The sequence below is a fragment of the Canis aureus genome, chromosome 5, assembly GCF_053574225.1.
Source record: "Canis aureus isolate CA01 chromosome 5, VMU_Caureus_v.1.0, whole genome shotgun sequence".
NCBI classification, from domain to species: Eukaryota; Metazoa; Chordata; class Mammalia; order Carnivora; family Canidae; genus Canis; species Canis aureus.
The window spans coordinates 48,068,448-48,086,532 of NC_135615.1; the positions used below are offsets into that span (position 1 = coordinate 48,068,448).

Sequence of the window (18,085 nt, forward strand, 5' to 3'; positions counted from 1 at the left end):
CACTTGGGGGGCTTAATCAATTAAGCGTCCAAATCTTGGCTTTGGCTCAGGTCATGATCTCAGGGTAGTGGAGTTGAGCCCTGCTTGAGGCTCCTCATACAGCTGGGAGTCCACTGGAGATTGTCTCTCTCCCTCTCCCTCTGCCCTTCCCTACCTGTATTCTCTCTCTAAAATGAAAAATAAATCTTATTTAAAAATGTAATCTTAGGGGGGAAAAAAACAGTCACATACATTTCTAAAGATAAGCAATAGGAGAGGAGACTCTGGAAAGTACATTCTGTGTTGGAGAGCAAAGAGAACAGAAGTAGACTTACTCTTTGCTCTAAACATTATGCCAAACTCTGAAAACAAATCTTGAAACACTAAAAAAATCTACCATTACTTTACATATTTGGAAGGAAAGGTGGCACTCAGAGTAATAGGGATACTTTTATCCATTTTTAGGTAAACAAAATCTGAGTCAAATGTAGTATGCATTCTGCTACAAAAGAACAAGACCAGATCACAAAGGCAAGGAAAATTCAGTTAAAAGGGTAGAACAAGCCAATTAGTGATTGTTACTCTTAAGATTTAATGCTTATAAAAAAGGCTTCCAGATGGGCGCCCTGGTGGCTCAGCGGTCTAGCACCACCTTTAGCCCAGGGTGTGATCCTGGAGACCCAGGATCGAGTCCCACATTGGGTTCCCTGCATGGAGCCTGCTTCTCCCTCTGCTTCTCCTTCTGCTTCTCCCTCTGCCTGTGTCTCTGCCTCTCTCTGTGTGTCTCTCATTAATAAATAAATAAAATCTTTTAAAAAAAATCCAGATGCTCCATAATCTAATTGTACCATTATTTGGAAAAGGGCAAAGCAAAAAAAAATGGACAAAGCACCTCCTGAAGGCTAGTACAAAAGCCTAAATGTCACTTATTTTATCATAGAAATAAATGACTGATGTGAGAACACAGGCAAAGATAATGAGGTTTAACATTTGAGGATGTTTTGTAATCTAAATCAATGCCAAAAAAGAACCACATATAGTATTAAAAACCAAAAAAAAAAAACAGTATTTATTTACATTCCATTTACTTTCAAAAGGATGAGGAAGCTGGGGGAAATATAAAGGAAGTAGTCTCATTTTACTTAATTCATTGTTTTTCACAAAATAACAAAGATCTGACTTAGAATCACAGGTGTAAGGGAAACAAAAAAGTTTATTCATCAATTTTCCAACTTCAGCCAAGACTGAAATTATACCACTGTAGGAAAATGAAAATCTACTCCACTTAGAGGTAAGCACCAGCTAATATATACGTTATTAAAGAACCGGCTTTAATTATATCTGTCATAACATCCAACAAATCTGCAGTAAAAGACACAGCCATCATAATATAGGACATTAAGAATCTTTGTGCAACATTGAAAACCAGAGTTTACACAAGAGAAAACACAACTATTAAGGTATGAAGTCAACAACATCACAGTAACAGTACCCGGTGTCTTTCTTATTCAAGTATATACACTATTTTTAAGACGTTATAACAAAGACATCAGTAACTAAAATGTACACACACAATTATTTTATGAACACTATGAGAAACAATAAAAAAATAAAAATACCCTTAAATTTTGTAACAATTACAAACACATTAACATTACCACTATATACTTGTCTAAATTTTTAACTGATTTGTACACTTTCAAAAATAGCACTGAGTTTTACAAAAATACTGATAATGGCTCAACATTTTTGGAAGTCCGATCACTTTATATTTCAGTAGTCTATATTTTCTGCTCCTTTCTTCCACTGCCATAGTCCTCTTTATAATCACCCATTTGCTCAAGGCAACAATAACAGAGCACTCCAACAGCTATAGAAGTACTACATCCGAAAACTTCTAGTTCTTTGAAATGGTTGGAAAGGGTTTTTTAGTGCCCACATTAACAGCTGTGGTTTTGGTTTTGGTTTTTCAGGAAACAGAAGTGCTTCACTTTCTGGTGTAGGAAATCGTTCTTGGTAGACTTCAGGATAGGATTTTTGAAACTGAAAAAAAAAAAAAGATACAAGATGAGTAAAAAATAAATAAACAAACAAACCAGCTAAAAACTAATAAAATCAGGTGATCTAATTTTAAAATAAAAGTGTTTCTGGCCTGATTCCATGCTAAAATATTTTTATTTTGTTTTAATGTCTATCGCTCTTCATCAGAAAAGAGAATAAGAAGATGACAAATCATAATCAAATTCACTTCTTTTTGTTAGATTATTTGATTCCACTTGCTGTAGATCTAATTGAACTTTAATTTGATCCAGTCTTCAAATAAACTTCTCATTTCGGTCATATTTTTTAAAATTTTCCCCGCTGCTAACTATAAATACACTTCACTTTAAAAACATTCACAATTCTGACTTAAAAATAATTTATGTTCTATACAGTTAAAGAAAATTTTGGCCCAACTACATTTCACGATCTCCCTGCTTCTCCAACTCAGCTCCACCTGCTTCTGCTCAAATGGAAGGGAAAATGTTCCAGTATGTATTAATTTATGAGAAGCTTAAAGAGAGGCAATATGCTTTTCCTTTGATCCTCAACACTGAACTCTTCTCCAAATTACTGAGAAAAATATGATTGGGAATCTAGAACTCTGGTACTCTGTGTTATAATCCTATGTATGGTGTGATCAGGAATCAAGCTTGCAGGAGTCAGTCTGGAAAGATAAAAACCATTCCCTTAATCTTGAATCAGTACTTTAAGAATGATTGAAGTAAATCTATTTTGAGTTAAAAACTGTTCAATGAAACCCAAAGCTTTGTTGCCTAGCAGGAACTAAAAACTTTCACTGACACCTGAGGCAAGAAACCAATTTGATACTGGCACTTTAAAACCAAAGGCTTTTCATGTCTACACACTTATATTTGCAAATTCAGTAGAATTTGCCTTTCAAAATAAAAATCAAAAGGAATCTGTCCTCATATGATAGCTTCGCTGAATTTAAAGTAATTGCTCCAATAACTCACATCATGCCACATACCAAACAAAGGACAAATAACAGAGGGGCTCCATAAATGAAGAACTCAATAATGGTAAAATATTTACATTGGAGAATAAAAATGTGGGAAACTGATCAAAACTGTATACATCAATGAGACTTCTGGAATGTATGAATTGGATGGTATACTTTCAAAACTACTCCATCTCAGAAGATGAGATTCACACAAAACCCATTAAAATAGAGAATAAAAAGAAAAAAATGATATTAAGAACAGCAGACAGAAGAAGAAATGACTTCTAAAGAATATCCTTCTTACCTGCTTCAATTTTTTCTTCTTCTCTTTGCTGGAGAGTTTGGCATCTGTTATGACTTCCTCCAACAAAGCGGCCAGAGGTTCCTGAGAGCCATATGCTCTCTGGTATTCAAACTCCTCTGGACTGATTTGACGGCAAAATGATGGAGCAGATAAAGTGATATCCATATCGGCACCTGGGTATTTTATCTGAAGCAAAAGGATTAATAGTAAAATGAATAAGTGTATTTTCATATAAGCTGCAAAAATTAGTTCAGATCAATTACAGCACATCTCCTACTAAGAATGCCAAATCACTCTTCAATTTGATAGGAAAAAACTCTTTATTACAAAGTAAAAGTGTTCTATAAGCTTGAAAAAATTTCACTTAAAGCCACAGTTTTAAATAAGAGATTCTTACCTTTTTAAACCATAGAGCCATTTTAATAAACAAAAAACCTGTGTGCTCTTTTAAATAAAATCTTAAATTGGAACATAAACTAAATATGTTGACAAAAATAATTCAAAGCAATTACAATACTGAACACACTCTGGGGGTTCCTTCCCACGTCTGGAGAATCTGATACTCCTTTCCTTGGAGATGGATACAGGCACACACGCACACACATTAGTATGGCCATTATATGTGGAGAAGTATGACAACCATCTCTAAATATGTTACCAGTGAAAATCAAGAAAACAAATGTGCAGGGCAAAAGAGAGAATGGAGAAAAAAGAGGAAAGATGACATCAAGACTTGTATATAGGCTAGCCCCGGTGGCGCAGCGGTTTAGCACCACCTGCAGCCTGGGGTGTGATCCTGGAGACCCAGGATCTAGTCCCACGTCAGACTTCCTGTATGGAGCCTGCTTCTCCCTCTGCCTGTGTCTCTGCCTCTCTCTCTGTCTCAATGAATAAATAAAACCTTAAAAAAAAAAAGACTTGTATATAAATGAGCATCCATTAAAAATATTTAATTTCACACCTACATACATAAAGGAAATATTAACAGACATAAAGGGAGAAACTGAGAGTATACAATCATAATAGGAGTCTTTAACACTCTACTTACTTCAATGGAGAAGTCATCCAGAGAGAAAATCAACAAGGAAATAGTGGTTTTCAACAAGACATTAGATTATGTGGACCTAACAAATATATATATAGAACAGCTCAGGATCAGACAGCTTCACAGGTGAACTCTAATAAACATTTTAAAAAGAATATTAATTCTTCTCCAACTATTCAAAAAATGTAAAAAGGATAACTTCCAAATTCATTGTACAAGGCCAGCATTACCCTGATGACAAAACCAGATGAAGACAAAAATATAAGAACTATAGGCCAGTATCTCTGATAAACATAGATGCAAAAATCTTCAACAAAATATTAACAAACCAAACTCAACAATACAATGAAAAGATCATTCACCATGACCAAGTGGGATTTATTCCAATGATATAAAGGTGGTACAGTATTCACAAATCAATCAAATGTGATACATCACATTAACAATAAGAAGGATAAAAACAATATGATCATCTGAACAGATGCAGAAAAAGCATTTGACAAAATAAAATTGCCATTTGTGATAAAAAAAAAAAACCTCAAAGTTGGTTTAGAAGGAACATACCTCAACATAATAAAGGGCACACTGAAAAACCCACAGCTAACATTATATTATACTCAATGATAAAAAGCTAAAAGCTTTTCTCTAAGATCAGGAACAAGATAAGGATGAGCATTCTCACCACTTTTATTTAACAGTACTAGAAGGCCTAGTCACAGCAATCAGACGAGTTTAAGAAATAAAAAGCACCCAAACTGGGAAGGAAGAAGTAAAATGGTCAATATTTGCAGATGACACAAACATATACATTAAAAAAACCCTAAAGACTCCGAAATTATTGGAAGAAACAAATGAATTTAGTAAACTTGCTGGATACAAAATTAATATACAGAAATCTATTGTGATTCTGTATGCTAATAATAAAGTATCAGAAAGAGAAACTGAGAAAGCAACCCCATTTATAATTGCACCAATGGAATAAATACCTAGGAATAAGTTTAACTGGGAAGGTGACAGACTATAGTCTGAATACAAGAAATGGAAGACAACACAAATGGAAAGATATGTCATGTTCATGGATTAGAAAAATCTTATTAAAATGCATATACTGCCCAAAGTAATCTACAGATTCAAATAATCCCTATCAAAATACCAATAATGTTTTTCACAGAACAAGCACAAAGAATTCTAAAATATGTATGGAACCACAAAAGACCTCAAATAGCCAAACAACATTGAGAAAGAAACAAAAAAGATCCCAGGTTTCAAACTATACTACAAAGTTATAGTAACCAAAATAGAGGAGTAGGGTCCTCACCTCACCCGGCCCCACCAACTTACCTGGATAACTTCCAAATCACCCTTAACACCTATGAATTAGAGGTGAGATTTAAAGAGAGCACAGCCAGAATGATACAGAGAGAAGGGTTTGTGCTCTAACACCTATGAATTAGAGGTGAGATTTAAAGAGAGCACAGCCAGAATGATACAGAGAGAAGGGTTTGTGCTTCTAACAAGGTAGGAAGGTGTAAAAATATTAAAATAAAAAAGAATCCAGTGGGGGAGGGGCCGTGAGGAGCCAGGCTCAGCGCAGTGGGAGCCTCCAGGTCAGGAAAGCCCGGAGGCGCGGAAACTTTAAAAAATCCACCGGATTCTTCCCGGACGGAAAGGTGCTCAGCAGGGGAGAACCTCAGGGGGGGCAGTGGGGCCCCCAGTCTCCCAGGGTCACTAGGAGAGGAGGGGCGCCCAGGAGCACGGGCCACAGAGGGCACCGAGGTCAGCGGCCCGGAGAAGCCGGTGGGACAGGAGGGGCTCTGGGGAACTGGGCTGCGCCCTGCTGCCTTCAGGAGCCGCATTCGGGAGCGTAATTCCAGCAGCGCAGGCCCCGGAGCCCAGGGCGCAGGGGACACAGCCCAGGATCCTGCGCTCCCCCGGGACAGGTGGAGGGGAAGGGCCCCGGACAGTGAGGCCGCTCCTGCCGCCAGGCCCCGAGCTGTGCAAGTCAGCGCCCAGTCACCCCAGGAGCACCTAGGCCCCTGCAGTCTGGGAGCTGGTAGTTACTGCAGGAGCTGACTCCAGGGCTGGAGAGCTGGCCCCCACCAGTGGGGTTGTTCCTCCTGGTGTCACCCTGTACCCAGGAGAGGCGGGCCCTAGGGAACAGGGGCCTCCGAGGTCAACAGCTCCCACTGAAGGTGGCACCCAGCGGGAAGGTGGGGGGCAGCTCCCCCAGGTGCACACACCTGAGAACCAGCACAACAGGCACCTCCCTGAGAAGACCACCTGGAAGGACAGGGGAAGATCAAGTTCCTGACCAAGCAGCACTGGGAAGCTCCAGAGGAAGTTGAGGGATTTACAGTATATAGAATTAGAGGGTACCCCTCCTCCCCTCCCCTTTTCCAGTACAACTCGTTTTTATATCAGACTAAAAATTTCCAACTTTTTTTCTTTTTTCCCACCTGAACTACAATATTTTACCACCTCTTCATTTTAAAGATTCTTCCTTTTTGACTTTCATATATCTACAATTACAGGTACTAGATATATTTTCCATTTCTAGATTCCCTTCAACATACTCAATTTAATCTTGGGAGATATACAAGATATGGGTTTTTTTGTTTTGTGTTGTGTTTTTTGTTTTCTCTGCCTCATTTTGTTCTACAATGGAGGAATATCTTCTAAAACATGACCAGGGGCAGCCCCGGTGGTGCAGCGGTTTGGCGCTGCCTGCAGCCTGGGGTGTGATCCTGGAGACCTGGGATCGAGTCCCACGTCAGGCTCTCTGTATGATGCCTGCTTCTCCCTCTGCCTGTGTCTCTGCCTCTCTCTCTCTCTCCCTCGGTCTATGAATAAATAAATAAAATATTAATAAATAAATAAATAAAAAATAAAAATAAAACATGACCAGCATGCACCCAGAACCAAGTGGTATACCATGCTGGTTCATTCTGTGAGATTCCTCATTCCTATTCTGCCCTCCCTCTTTTATCTCATTTATGTTTTGGAGGTCAATGATGGGTCTCTCTACAAGTATTTCTGGTTTATACAAATTTGGAACTAAACATCTTCTAACATACAGAACTTAATATACTCAAAATCAAGAGGATCACCCTCTCATACCCCAGGAAGCCTACATTCTCCCTCCAATACAACTTCATCACCACCATCATCTCCCAGTCCCACCTCCCTTTTTTTTTCTTCTCCTTTTTTTCTTTTTCTCTTTACTTTTGCTTTTTTCTCTTTTTTTCTCATTTCTTTTTTTTCTTCTTCTTTGGGATTCTTGGCCTTTTATTTTTTACTACTTTGTTTTAAAATTTGTTTTTCACTTTAGTGAGCCTTTTATTTTGTTGTGATCTTTGTTTTCAATTTCTGGTCTCTGACCTCGGCAGAATCATCTAGGGTAAAATTTACTTAGGTCGAGGTTGATATTCTGACTTAGCCCACTCATAGAGCCACTCTGCACTGAGTAAAATGACTAGAAGGAAGAACTCACCACAAAAGAAAGAAGCAGAACAGTACTCTCTGCCACAGAGTTACAGAATTTGGATTACAATTCAATGTCAGAAAGCCAATTCAGAAGCACAATTATAAAGCTACTGGTGGCTCTGGAAAAAAGCATAAAGGATTCAAGAGACTTCATGACTGCAGAATTTAGATCTAATCAGGCTGAAATTTAAAAATCAATTAAATGAGATGCAATCCAAACTGGAGGTCCTAACGACGAGGGTTAATGAGGTGGAGGAAAGAGTGAGTGACAGAGCAAACAAGTTGGTGGCAAGGAAGGAAGCTGAGGAAAAAAGAGAAAAACAATGAAAAGACCATGAGGAAAAGTTAAGGGAAATAAATGACAATCTCAGAAGGAAGAATCTATGTATAATTGGGGTTCCAGAGGGCACTGAGAGGGACAGGGCCAGAAAGCATATTTGAACAAATCATAGCTGAGAACTTACCTTATTTGGGAAGGGAAACGGGCATTCAGAATCAGGAGATGGAGAGGTTCCCCTCCCCAAAATCAATAAAAACCGCCCAACACTTCAACATTTAATAGTGAAACTTGCAAATTCCAAAGATAAAGAGGAAATCCTTAAAGCAGCATGAGACAAGAGATTCCTAGCTTTTATGGGGAGAAATATTAGATTAACAGCAGACCTCTTCACAGAGACCTGGCAGGCCAGAAAGGGCTGGCAGGATATATTCAGGGTCCTAAATGAGAAAAACATGCAGCCAAGAATACTTTATCCAGCAAGGCTCTCATTCAGAAAAGGAGAGATAAAGAGCTTCAAAGATGGGCAGAAACTGAAAGAATATGTGACAACCAAACCATCCCTGCAATACTAAGGGGGACCCTGTAAAAGAAAGAGGAAGCCCCAAGAAATAATCCACAAAAACAGGGACTGAATAGGTATTATGATGACACTAATTCATATCTTTCAATAGTTACACTGAACATGAATGGGCTAAATGATCCCATCAAAAGACGCGGGTTTTGGACTGGATAAAAAAGCAAGACCCACCTATTTGCTGTCTACAAGAGACTCATTTTAGACCTAAGGACAACTACAGCCTGCAAATGAAAGGCTGGAGAACCATTTACCATTCAAATGGTCCTCAAAAGAAAGCAGGGGTAGCAATCCTCATATCAGATAAAGTATATCCCAAAGACTGTAGTAAGAGATGAAGAGGAACACTATATCATTCTTAAAGGGTCTATCCAACAAGAAGACCTATCAATCATGAATATTTATGCCCCAAATGTGGGAGCTGCCAAGTATATCAATCAATTAATAGCCAAAGTAAAGACATACTTAGATAATAATACACTAATAATAGGAGACTTAAACACGGCACCTTCTACAAATGACAGATCTTATAAGCACATCATCTCCAAAGAAACAAGAGCTTTAAATGATACACTGGACCAGATAGATTTCACAGATATATACAGAATTTTACATCCAAACGCAACTGAATACACATTCTTCTCAAGTGCACATGGAACTTTCTCCAGAATAGACCACATACTGGGTCACAAATCAGGTCTCAACTGATACCAAAAGATTGGGATTGTCCCCGGCTTATTTTCAGACCACAATGCTTTCAAACTAGAACTCAGTCACAAGAGTGACTGAGAGTCACAAGACCACAACAGTACAAGAACATATTTGGAAGAAACTCAAACATGTGGACGTTAAAGAGCATCCTTCTAAAAGATGAATAGGTCAACCAGAAAATTAGAGAAGAATTTAAAAAATTCATGGAAACTAATGAAAATGAAGATACAACCATTCAAAATCTTTGGGATACAGCAAAAGCAGTCCTAAGAGGGAAATACATCGCAATACAAGCATCCCTCAAAAAATTGGAAAAAACTCAAATACAGAACCTAACCTCTCACCTAAAGGAACGGAGAAAGAACAGCAAATAAAACCTACACCAAGGAGAAGAAGAGAGATAATAAAGATTCGAGCAGAACTCAATGAAATAGAGACCAGAAGAACTGTGGAACAGATCAACAAAACCAGGAGTTGGTTCTTTGAAAGAACTAATAAGATAGATAAACCATTAGCCAGCCTTATTGAAAAGAGAAAAGACTCAAATTAATAAAATCATGAATGAAAAAGGAGAGATCACAACCAATACCAAGGAAATACAAACTATTTTAAAAACATATTATGAGCAGCTATATGCCAATAAATTAGACAATCCAGAAGAAATGGATGCATTTCTGGAAAACCACAAATTACCAAACCTGGAGCAGGAAGAAATAGAAAACCTGAACCAATAACTACGGAGGAAATTGAAGCAGTCATCAAAAACCTCCCAAGATACAAAAGTCCAGGGCCAGATGGCTTCCCAGGGGAATTCTATCAAAACGTTTAAAGAAGAAACAATATCTATTCTACTAAAGCTGTTCCAAAAGATAGAAAGGGATGGAATACTTCCAAACTCATTTTATGAGGCCAGCATCACCTTGATTCCAAAACCAAAGACCCCACCAAAAAGGAGAATTATAGACCAATATCCCTGATGAATACAGATGCAAAAATTCTCAACAAGATACTAGCCCAAAAGGTTCCAACAGTACACTAAGAAGATTTTTCACCATGACCATGTGGGATTTATCCCCGGGATGCAAGATTAGTACAACACTCATAAAACAATCAATGTGATAGATCATATCAACAAGAGAAAAAACAAGAACCATATGATCCTCTCATTAGATGCAGAGAAAGCATTTGACAAAATACAGCATCAATGCTTGATCAAACCCTTCAGAGTGTAGGGATAGAGGGAACATTCCTCAGCATCTTAAAAACCATCTACAAAAAGCCCACAGCAAATATCATTGTCAATGGGGAAACACTGGGAGCCTTTCCCCTAAGATCAGGAACACCACAGGGATGTCCACTCTCACCACTGCTATTCAACATAGTACTAGAAGTCCTAGCCTCAGCAACCAGGCAACAAAAAGAAATAAAAGGCATTGAAATTGGCAAAGAAGGGACGCCTGGGTGGCTCAGCGGTTGAGCGTCTTCCTTTGGCTCGGGACCTGATCCTGGGGTTCCGGGATCAGTTCTCACGTCGGGCTTCCTGAATGGAGCCTGCTTCTCCCTTGCCTATATCTCTTACCCCCCCCCCCCACTCTCTCTCTCTCTCTCTCTCTCTCTTTCTCTCTGTCTCTCATGAATAAATAAAATCTTAAAAAAAAAAAAAAAAAGAAAAGAAATTGGCAAAGAAGTCGTCAAACTTTCCCTCTTTGCAGATGACATGATACTGTACATAGAAAACCCAAAAGACTCCACCCCAAGATTGCTAGAACTCATAAGCAATTCGGCAGTGTGGCAGGATACAAAATCAATGCCCAGAAATCAGTGGCATTTGTCTATACTAACAATGAGACTGAAGAAAGAGAAATTAAGGAGTCAATCCCATTTACAATTGCACCCAAAGGCATAAGATACCTAGGAATAAACCTAACCAAAGAGGTAAAGGATCTATACCCTAAAAACTACAGGACAGTTCTGAAAGAAATTGAGGAAGAAACAAAGAGATGGAAAAATATTCCATGCTCATGGATTGGAAGAATTAATATTGTGAAAATGTCAATGCTACCCATTAATGTATGTACACATTTAATGTAATCCCTATCAAAATACCATGGACTTTCTTCAGAGAGTTGGAACAAATCATCTTAAGATTTGTGTGGAATCAGAAAAGACCCCGAATAGCCAGGGGAATATTGAAAAAGAAAACCAGAGCTGGGGGCATCACAAGGCCAGATTTCAGGTTGTCCTACAAAGCTGTGATCATCAAGACAGTGTGGTGCTGGCACAGAAACAGACACATAGATCAATGGAACAGAATAGAGAATCCAGAAATGAACCCTCAACTCTATGGTCAACTAATATTCGACAAAGCAGGAAAGGCTATCCACTGGAAAAAGGACAGTCTCTTCAATAAATGGTGCTGGGAAAATTGGACAGCCACATGCAGAAGAATGAAACTAGACCATTCTCTTACACCACACAAAGATAAACTCAAAATGGATGAAAGATCTAAATGTGAGACAAGAATCCATCAAAATCCTAGAGGAGAACACACGCAACACCCTTTTTGAACTTGACCACAGCAACTTCTTCCAAGATACATCTATGAAGGCAAGGGAAACAAAAGCAAAAATGATCTACTGAGACTTAAATCAAGATAAAAAGCTTCTACACAGTGAAAGAAACAGTCAACAAAACTAAAAGACAACCTACAGAATGGGAGAAGATATTTGCAAATGACATATCTGATAAAGGGCTAGTATCCAAGATCTATAAAGAAGTTATTAAACTCAACAGCAAAGAAACAAACAACCCAATCATAAAATGGGCAAAAGACATGAACAGAAATTTCACAGAGGAAGACATAGACATGGCCAACAAGCACATGAGAAAATGCTCTGCATCACTGGCCATCAGGGAAATACAGATCAAAACCACAATGAGATACCACCTCACACCAGAGAGAGTGGTGAAAATTAACAAGACAGGAAGCAACAAATGTTGGAGAGGATGTGGGGAAAGGGGAACCCTCTTGCACTGTTGGTGGGAATGTGAACTGGTGCAGCCACTCTGGAAAACTGTGTGGAGGTTCCTCAAAGAGTTAAAAATAGACCTGCCCTACGACCCAGCAATTGCACTGTTGGGGATTTACCCCAAAGATACAGATGCAATGAAACGCCGGGACACCTGCACCCCAATGTTTATAGCAGCAATGTCCACAATAGCCAAACTGTGGAAGGAGCCTCGGTGTCCATCGAAAGATGAATGGATAAAGATGTGGTTTATGTATACAATGGAATATTACTCAGCCATTAGAAACGACAAATACCCACCATTTGCTTCAACGTGGATGGAACTGGAAGGTATTATGCTGAGTGAAGTAAGTCAATCGGAGAAGGACAAACATTGTATGTTCTCATTCATTTGGGGAATATAAATAATAGTGAATCTAAATTAAAAATGCAATAAATAAATAAATAAATAAGCAACAAATTTATGGATATTTCTCCTCATGCAAGAGAAACAAAGGCAAAAATAAGCTCCTGGGACTACACTAAAATAAAAAGATTTATATAGCAAAAGAAACCCTCAACAAAACAAATAGGCAATTTGTAAATGGCAGAAAATATCTGCACACTATATACCCAATAATGGTTTACTATCCAAGACACATAAAGAACTTATACAACCCAACACCAAAAAAAAAAAATAATCTGATTTTAAAATGTGCAGATGATCTGAATAGACATTTTTCCAAAGACCTACAGATAGCCAACACATGGAAAGGTGTTCAACACAAAATAAAACTACAATGAGATTCAATCTCACACCAGTCAAAACAGCTAGAACGAAAAGACAAAAAAATAACAAATGTTGGCAAGCATGTGAGGAAAAGGGAACCCTCATGCACTGTTGGCGGGAATAAAGATTGGTACAATCACCGTGGAAAACAGCATGGAAGTTCCTCAACAAATTAAAAATAGAACTACCATAAGTTCCAGCCAATTCCACTTCTGGATATTTACCCACAGAAAATGAAAACACTAATTTGAAAATATATGTGCACCCCTACATTTACTGCAGCATGATTTACAATAGGCAAGGTATGGAAGCAATCTAAGTAGACATCCACCAATGAATGGGCAAAGAAGATGTGGCCTGTATACACAACGAAATATTGTTCAGCCATAAAAAAGGAATGAAATCTTGCCATTTGCACTGTAATGGATGGAGCTAGAGAGTATTATGCTAAATGAAATAAGTCAGTCAGCGAAAGACAAATACTGCATGATTTCACTCATATTGGAATTTAAGAAGCAAAAGAAAATGAGCAAAGGATAAAAAGAGAAACAAAGCAAGAAACAAACACTTAGCTATAGAGAACAAACTGACAGTTTGTTCTAAGAGGGGAGATGGGAGGGGACGAGTAAAAAAAGTGATGGGGATTAAGGAATGCACTTGTGATGGAGCCTGGGTGATGTATGGGAGTGCTGAATCATTATATATATATATATATACCCTTAAAATTAATATAACACCGTATGTTAGCTACAATGTAATTTAAATTTTTTTTTAAATTTTTTAGAAGATGTAGTATATATATATGTGTATATATATATATATATATACACATATATATATACTATAGAATATTATTCAGCCATAAAAAAGAATAGTATCTTGCCATTTGTGGTAACATGGATAGACTTAAGCTAAGTGAAATAAGTCAGAGAAAGACAAATACCATATGATATTATGGTACTTGATGGTCACTTATGTTTGGAATATATAACAAACAAACAAACAAGTCTAAAAACAACAGATTCTCAAATACAGAGAACAAACTGGTGGTTGCCCAGAGAAGAGGGAGTACAAGGGTGAGGGCAGAAATTGGCAAACAGATGAAGGGGATTCAGAGGTACAAATTTCCAGTTACAAAATAAATAAGTCACAGAGATAAAAAATGTGTCATAGGGAATACAGCCAATAATGTAATAACACTGAATGGTGACTACCTTCACTGCAGGGACTACTACGTAACTGTACAGAATTGCTGAGTCACGCGCTGCTGTACATTTGAAACTAACCTAACACTGTATGTCAATTATACTTCATGTCAATTACACTTCAATAACAAAGAAATTAAAAAGTTTAATTTCAGAGTCCCAGAGTTCCATCTTCCAAAAATATAACACTTATTGTTCTTCTGCAGCCAGAAGCCTAGGAAGAAAAACACTAGATACCTGTGATTAAAGGCACAAAAGGGAAGAAGAGGGTTGCAGTCAGGGCTAATAGAAGGTTGGTGTCAAAGACAATGCCCACTTTACAATTTATCTATCACAAGGTCGGCCCTGAAACTTCACCAGAACAATCCAAGTCACAGTGCTCGTTTTCCGAGAAGCACTGCCCTGCACCCGATATGCTGCAGGGCTGAGCAGTCCACTCGAGACAACAGACCTCTGAGTATTGAAACAACTGTTTGGCAATCCTGAGTACTTCTATGAGAGAAAATGTAATTGGACAAATGAGTGGTTACTGGTTTTACTTAGTGCCAGGGTAGTGCCTCTCCACAAAATCACACTAATCTGCAGTTAAATAAATCAGCAGAGAGCTCAGCCTTCTGATCTTCATCTTAGAGCAAAAGGCTCACTTATAAGCTGCCTCAGTGTACACCTGTGTTGTGGGAGCAATGAACCTAGGAAGCATATATACAGAGCAACATGGCTACTGCGATCACTTCTCCTTGCAGAAAGTCAGTGAAGGATTTCTTTTCTTCTTGTTTTTTTAAGTTTGGGTCATAAAAGTATTAGGGGGATGGAGTTTAACTAAAACAGCAATAAGGTTAGATGTTTTACTCCTCAAAATGGCAAAGATATATATGTTAATGAGAAGTAGCCAAGGTTTCTCAGACCACTCATGGGAATATAGATTGGAACAATCATTCTAAAGGGAAATTTGGTAAAACGCAATTAATACTTAAAACACATGCATGGCCTCTATGCAGTGCCACCCCTAAATATTCTTAGAAAATAATCATGGATCATCTCCCCTGAAAAAAAACCTAGCTATAAAAATATTTACCAATATGTTAGTTGCCAAATAGAGGGGAAATGGAAACAATTTCAATATTAACCAAAGAAAATCACTTAAATTAATTATGATATACATCCATATTATGGAATACTATGCTACCAATAACAATATTGTGGAATAATATAAAACTAATGATGATAATAATATTAACAATAGCAGCTACCAGCTGAGGGGCTACTATGTGATGAATATCATTCAAAGCACTTCACACATCTTAAGCCATTCAAACTAAAACAATCCTAGGAGGTAGGTGTTATCTAGCATTATCCCATGTTACAGAGGAGAAAAGAGACAAGTCGGGTAGAGACTAGAGCAGAGACACATTATAAAATCTGCCCAAGGTCACGGGACCAATAAAGGGTACACAAGGAACAGAAACACCACTTAGCTCCAGAGTCTGTGCTTTCAACCACCCTCAGGTCAGTCAAGAATATTTAGTGATGTAGGAAATATTTCTTGTTGTATTGTCAAGACACTCGGCTGACTGAGCCACCCGGGCACTCCTATTTTAATTTTTAAATTACACAGTGATGACCATGAACAGTTATTGACTTCAATAATACTTCAGGAGCAGCAGCTCAGTGGTCCTTTATTGTGGAACCTCGAAAAATGCTTAAGCAGAAAGAAGGCCACTCATTCAGAAGGAGCCAAGCAGACCTCTGTCTGCCTCTATCAGAGTTTCTGCTCTCTCAGGCCAACATACACACCCCACTGTGGAGCACACGTGATAGTACTGTATTACATTTCTTTCGCATCATTTTACTATAACAATAACAACAATAATAGCTACCTTTCAAAGAGCACCTGCTGTCTGTCACCTAGGGATTTTACAGTATAGTATTCTACTCTTCACAACAGTTTTATAGAGCAGGTAAGGCCCATTTTAACTCCTTTGGAAACTAAAATCCAGACAGGCTATCATTTAAGGAATTTGCAATTAGAAGTATGCAGCACTGATTGACATAACCAAACCAAATAAGCATTTCATAAATTTCCGAAATTACCAAACACATGGTACAGCGCTTACCATGTACCAAGTTCTGTTGGAAGCACTTTGTACATATCCATTCACTTAATCCTACACAGCTAGAAATCCCAAAAAGCCTAGCAAGTTTACCTGACTTTCTGCTGGCAATTTTAAAGGTCTGTTAAAATCCCTTCCTTTACCTGGACTCTTCGTAGATGAGCCACACGCTCCTCTATGGAGGTCTGCAGGGCCAAAGGGACCTTCAGAATCTCTTGGTAATTGTCCATCAGAAACGTCACCAACCTAACAGCTAATAACTCATCCAAGTCTACTTCATCCTTGGAACACAAGATGCAACGGGAAAATGTCTGAACCATCTGAAAAAAGAGGAGGAGGTATTTTTTAAATAAACACAGATGAGGATTTTTTCCTACGCTGAACTGTGTTGAATTAATTTGCAAAAACCAAACATGACTAGTTAAATGAGAAATGGCCCACGGCCCAGGGTACACACATCCTTTCTGGCGCCTGGCCACACCCGGTCATCCCAATGGGCTGATCTTCTTATTTACCAGTGTGAACAGAAGGTGCATCATCTCATCTCGCAGAGGCTCAGCAGAGAGGATTGTCTGAGCAGTTTTTAAAGCACATCTCTTCACAGACCATTTTAAATATATATAAACGAATTCTGAAAATTATTATCACCACCATTACTTGAATCATGTAGTACTTTTAAGTTCAAAGTACTTTAAAGCCATTTAGTTAACTAATATCCTTATTTCATTATTGATTTTTTAATAATCTGCTAGCACAATCTATGTGCCTCAACTGTTATACTTTTTCCTAGTTAACTGTTATCTTCTCTAGGATTTTGGGTGTACATCTGACAATCACATTTGAACAAAACAATGAGACTTTATAATAATACATTAAGTGATGAGACGCTTCACAATAAGCAGAAATAGAAAAAATAGTATGTTCTATGCTTCTATAGGATTCATATTAACTATTCCATTCGTAATACTATCCTTTGAATGGATTTTTTTTCCTTTTCCTAATTTATTGCTGACAATCTTTTTTTTTTTTTAAGATTTTATTTATTTATTCATGAGAGACACACACAGAGAGAGAGAGAGAGAGAGAGGCAGAGGCACAGGCAGAGGGAGAAGCAGGCTCCATGCAGGAAGCCTGACGTGGGACTCGATCCTGGGTCTCCAGGATCACACCGTGGGCCGAAGGTGGCGCTAAACCGCTGAGCCACCCAGGCTACCCTATTGCTGACAATCTTATTTCAAAACCTATAAGCAAAAAATCATCTAATTCTGTTTAATTAGACTTTGTGTCATCAACATACTGCCAGTGATACTGTATCTGCACTCACATTTACATGTACAGAAACACACAGACATTTTTAACCTGGAGACTATGGACTCAGGGGAATCTGAATGTCTTGAAATTAGATCCAAAATTTTACACGTGCATTCTTCTGCGGAATAGGTGCAAAGTATTCTTCAAGTTTTTAAAAAGGTCCATTAGCCCCATTACCATCTTCTCAACCAAAAAGAAGGTCAAGAATCACTCTACTGGGCACTAAATGCTCCTCTACTCTTACTCTATCCTTCTAAACCTGGGCCACAGGACCCTTGGG

At 38.2% G+C, this 18,085-nt stretch overlaps 1 protein-coding gene across 1 annotated transcript in view; it reads right to left on the reverse strand.

Annotated features, from left to right (window-relative positions):
* Positions 1–1,174: 1,174 nt before the first annotated feature.
* Positions 1,175–18,085, reverse strand: part of DEPDC1B (DEP domain containing 1B) — an 82,684-nt gene continuing 65,773 nt past the window's right edge. The window contains exons 9-11 of the mRNA XM_077897923.1: positions 16,638–16,814; positions 3,288–3,473; positions 1,175–2,022 (exon numbers count right to left, since the gene is read on the reverse strand). Coding sequence (XP_077754049.1) covers positions 1,861–2,022; positions 3,288–3,473; positions 16,638–16,814 — 525 coding nt within the window. The 3' untranslated portion in view covers positions 1,175–1,860. The remainder of the gene's footprint in view (positions 2,023–3,287; positions 3,474–16,637; positions 16,815–18,085) is intronic.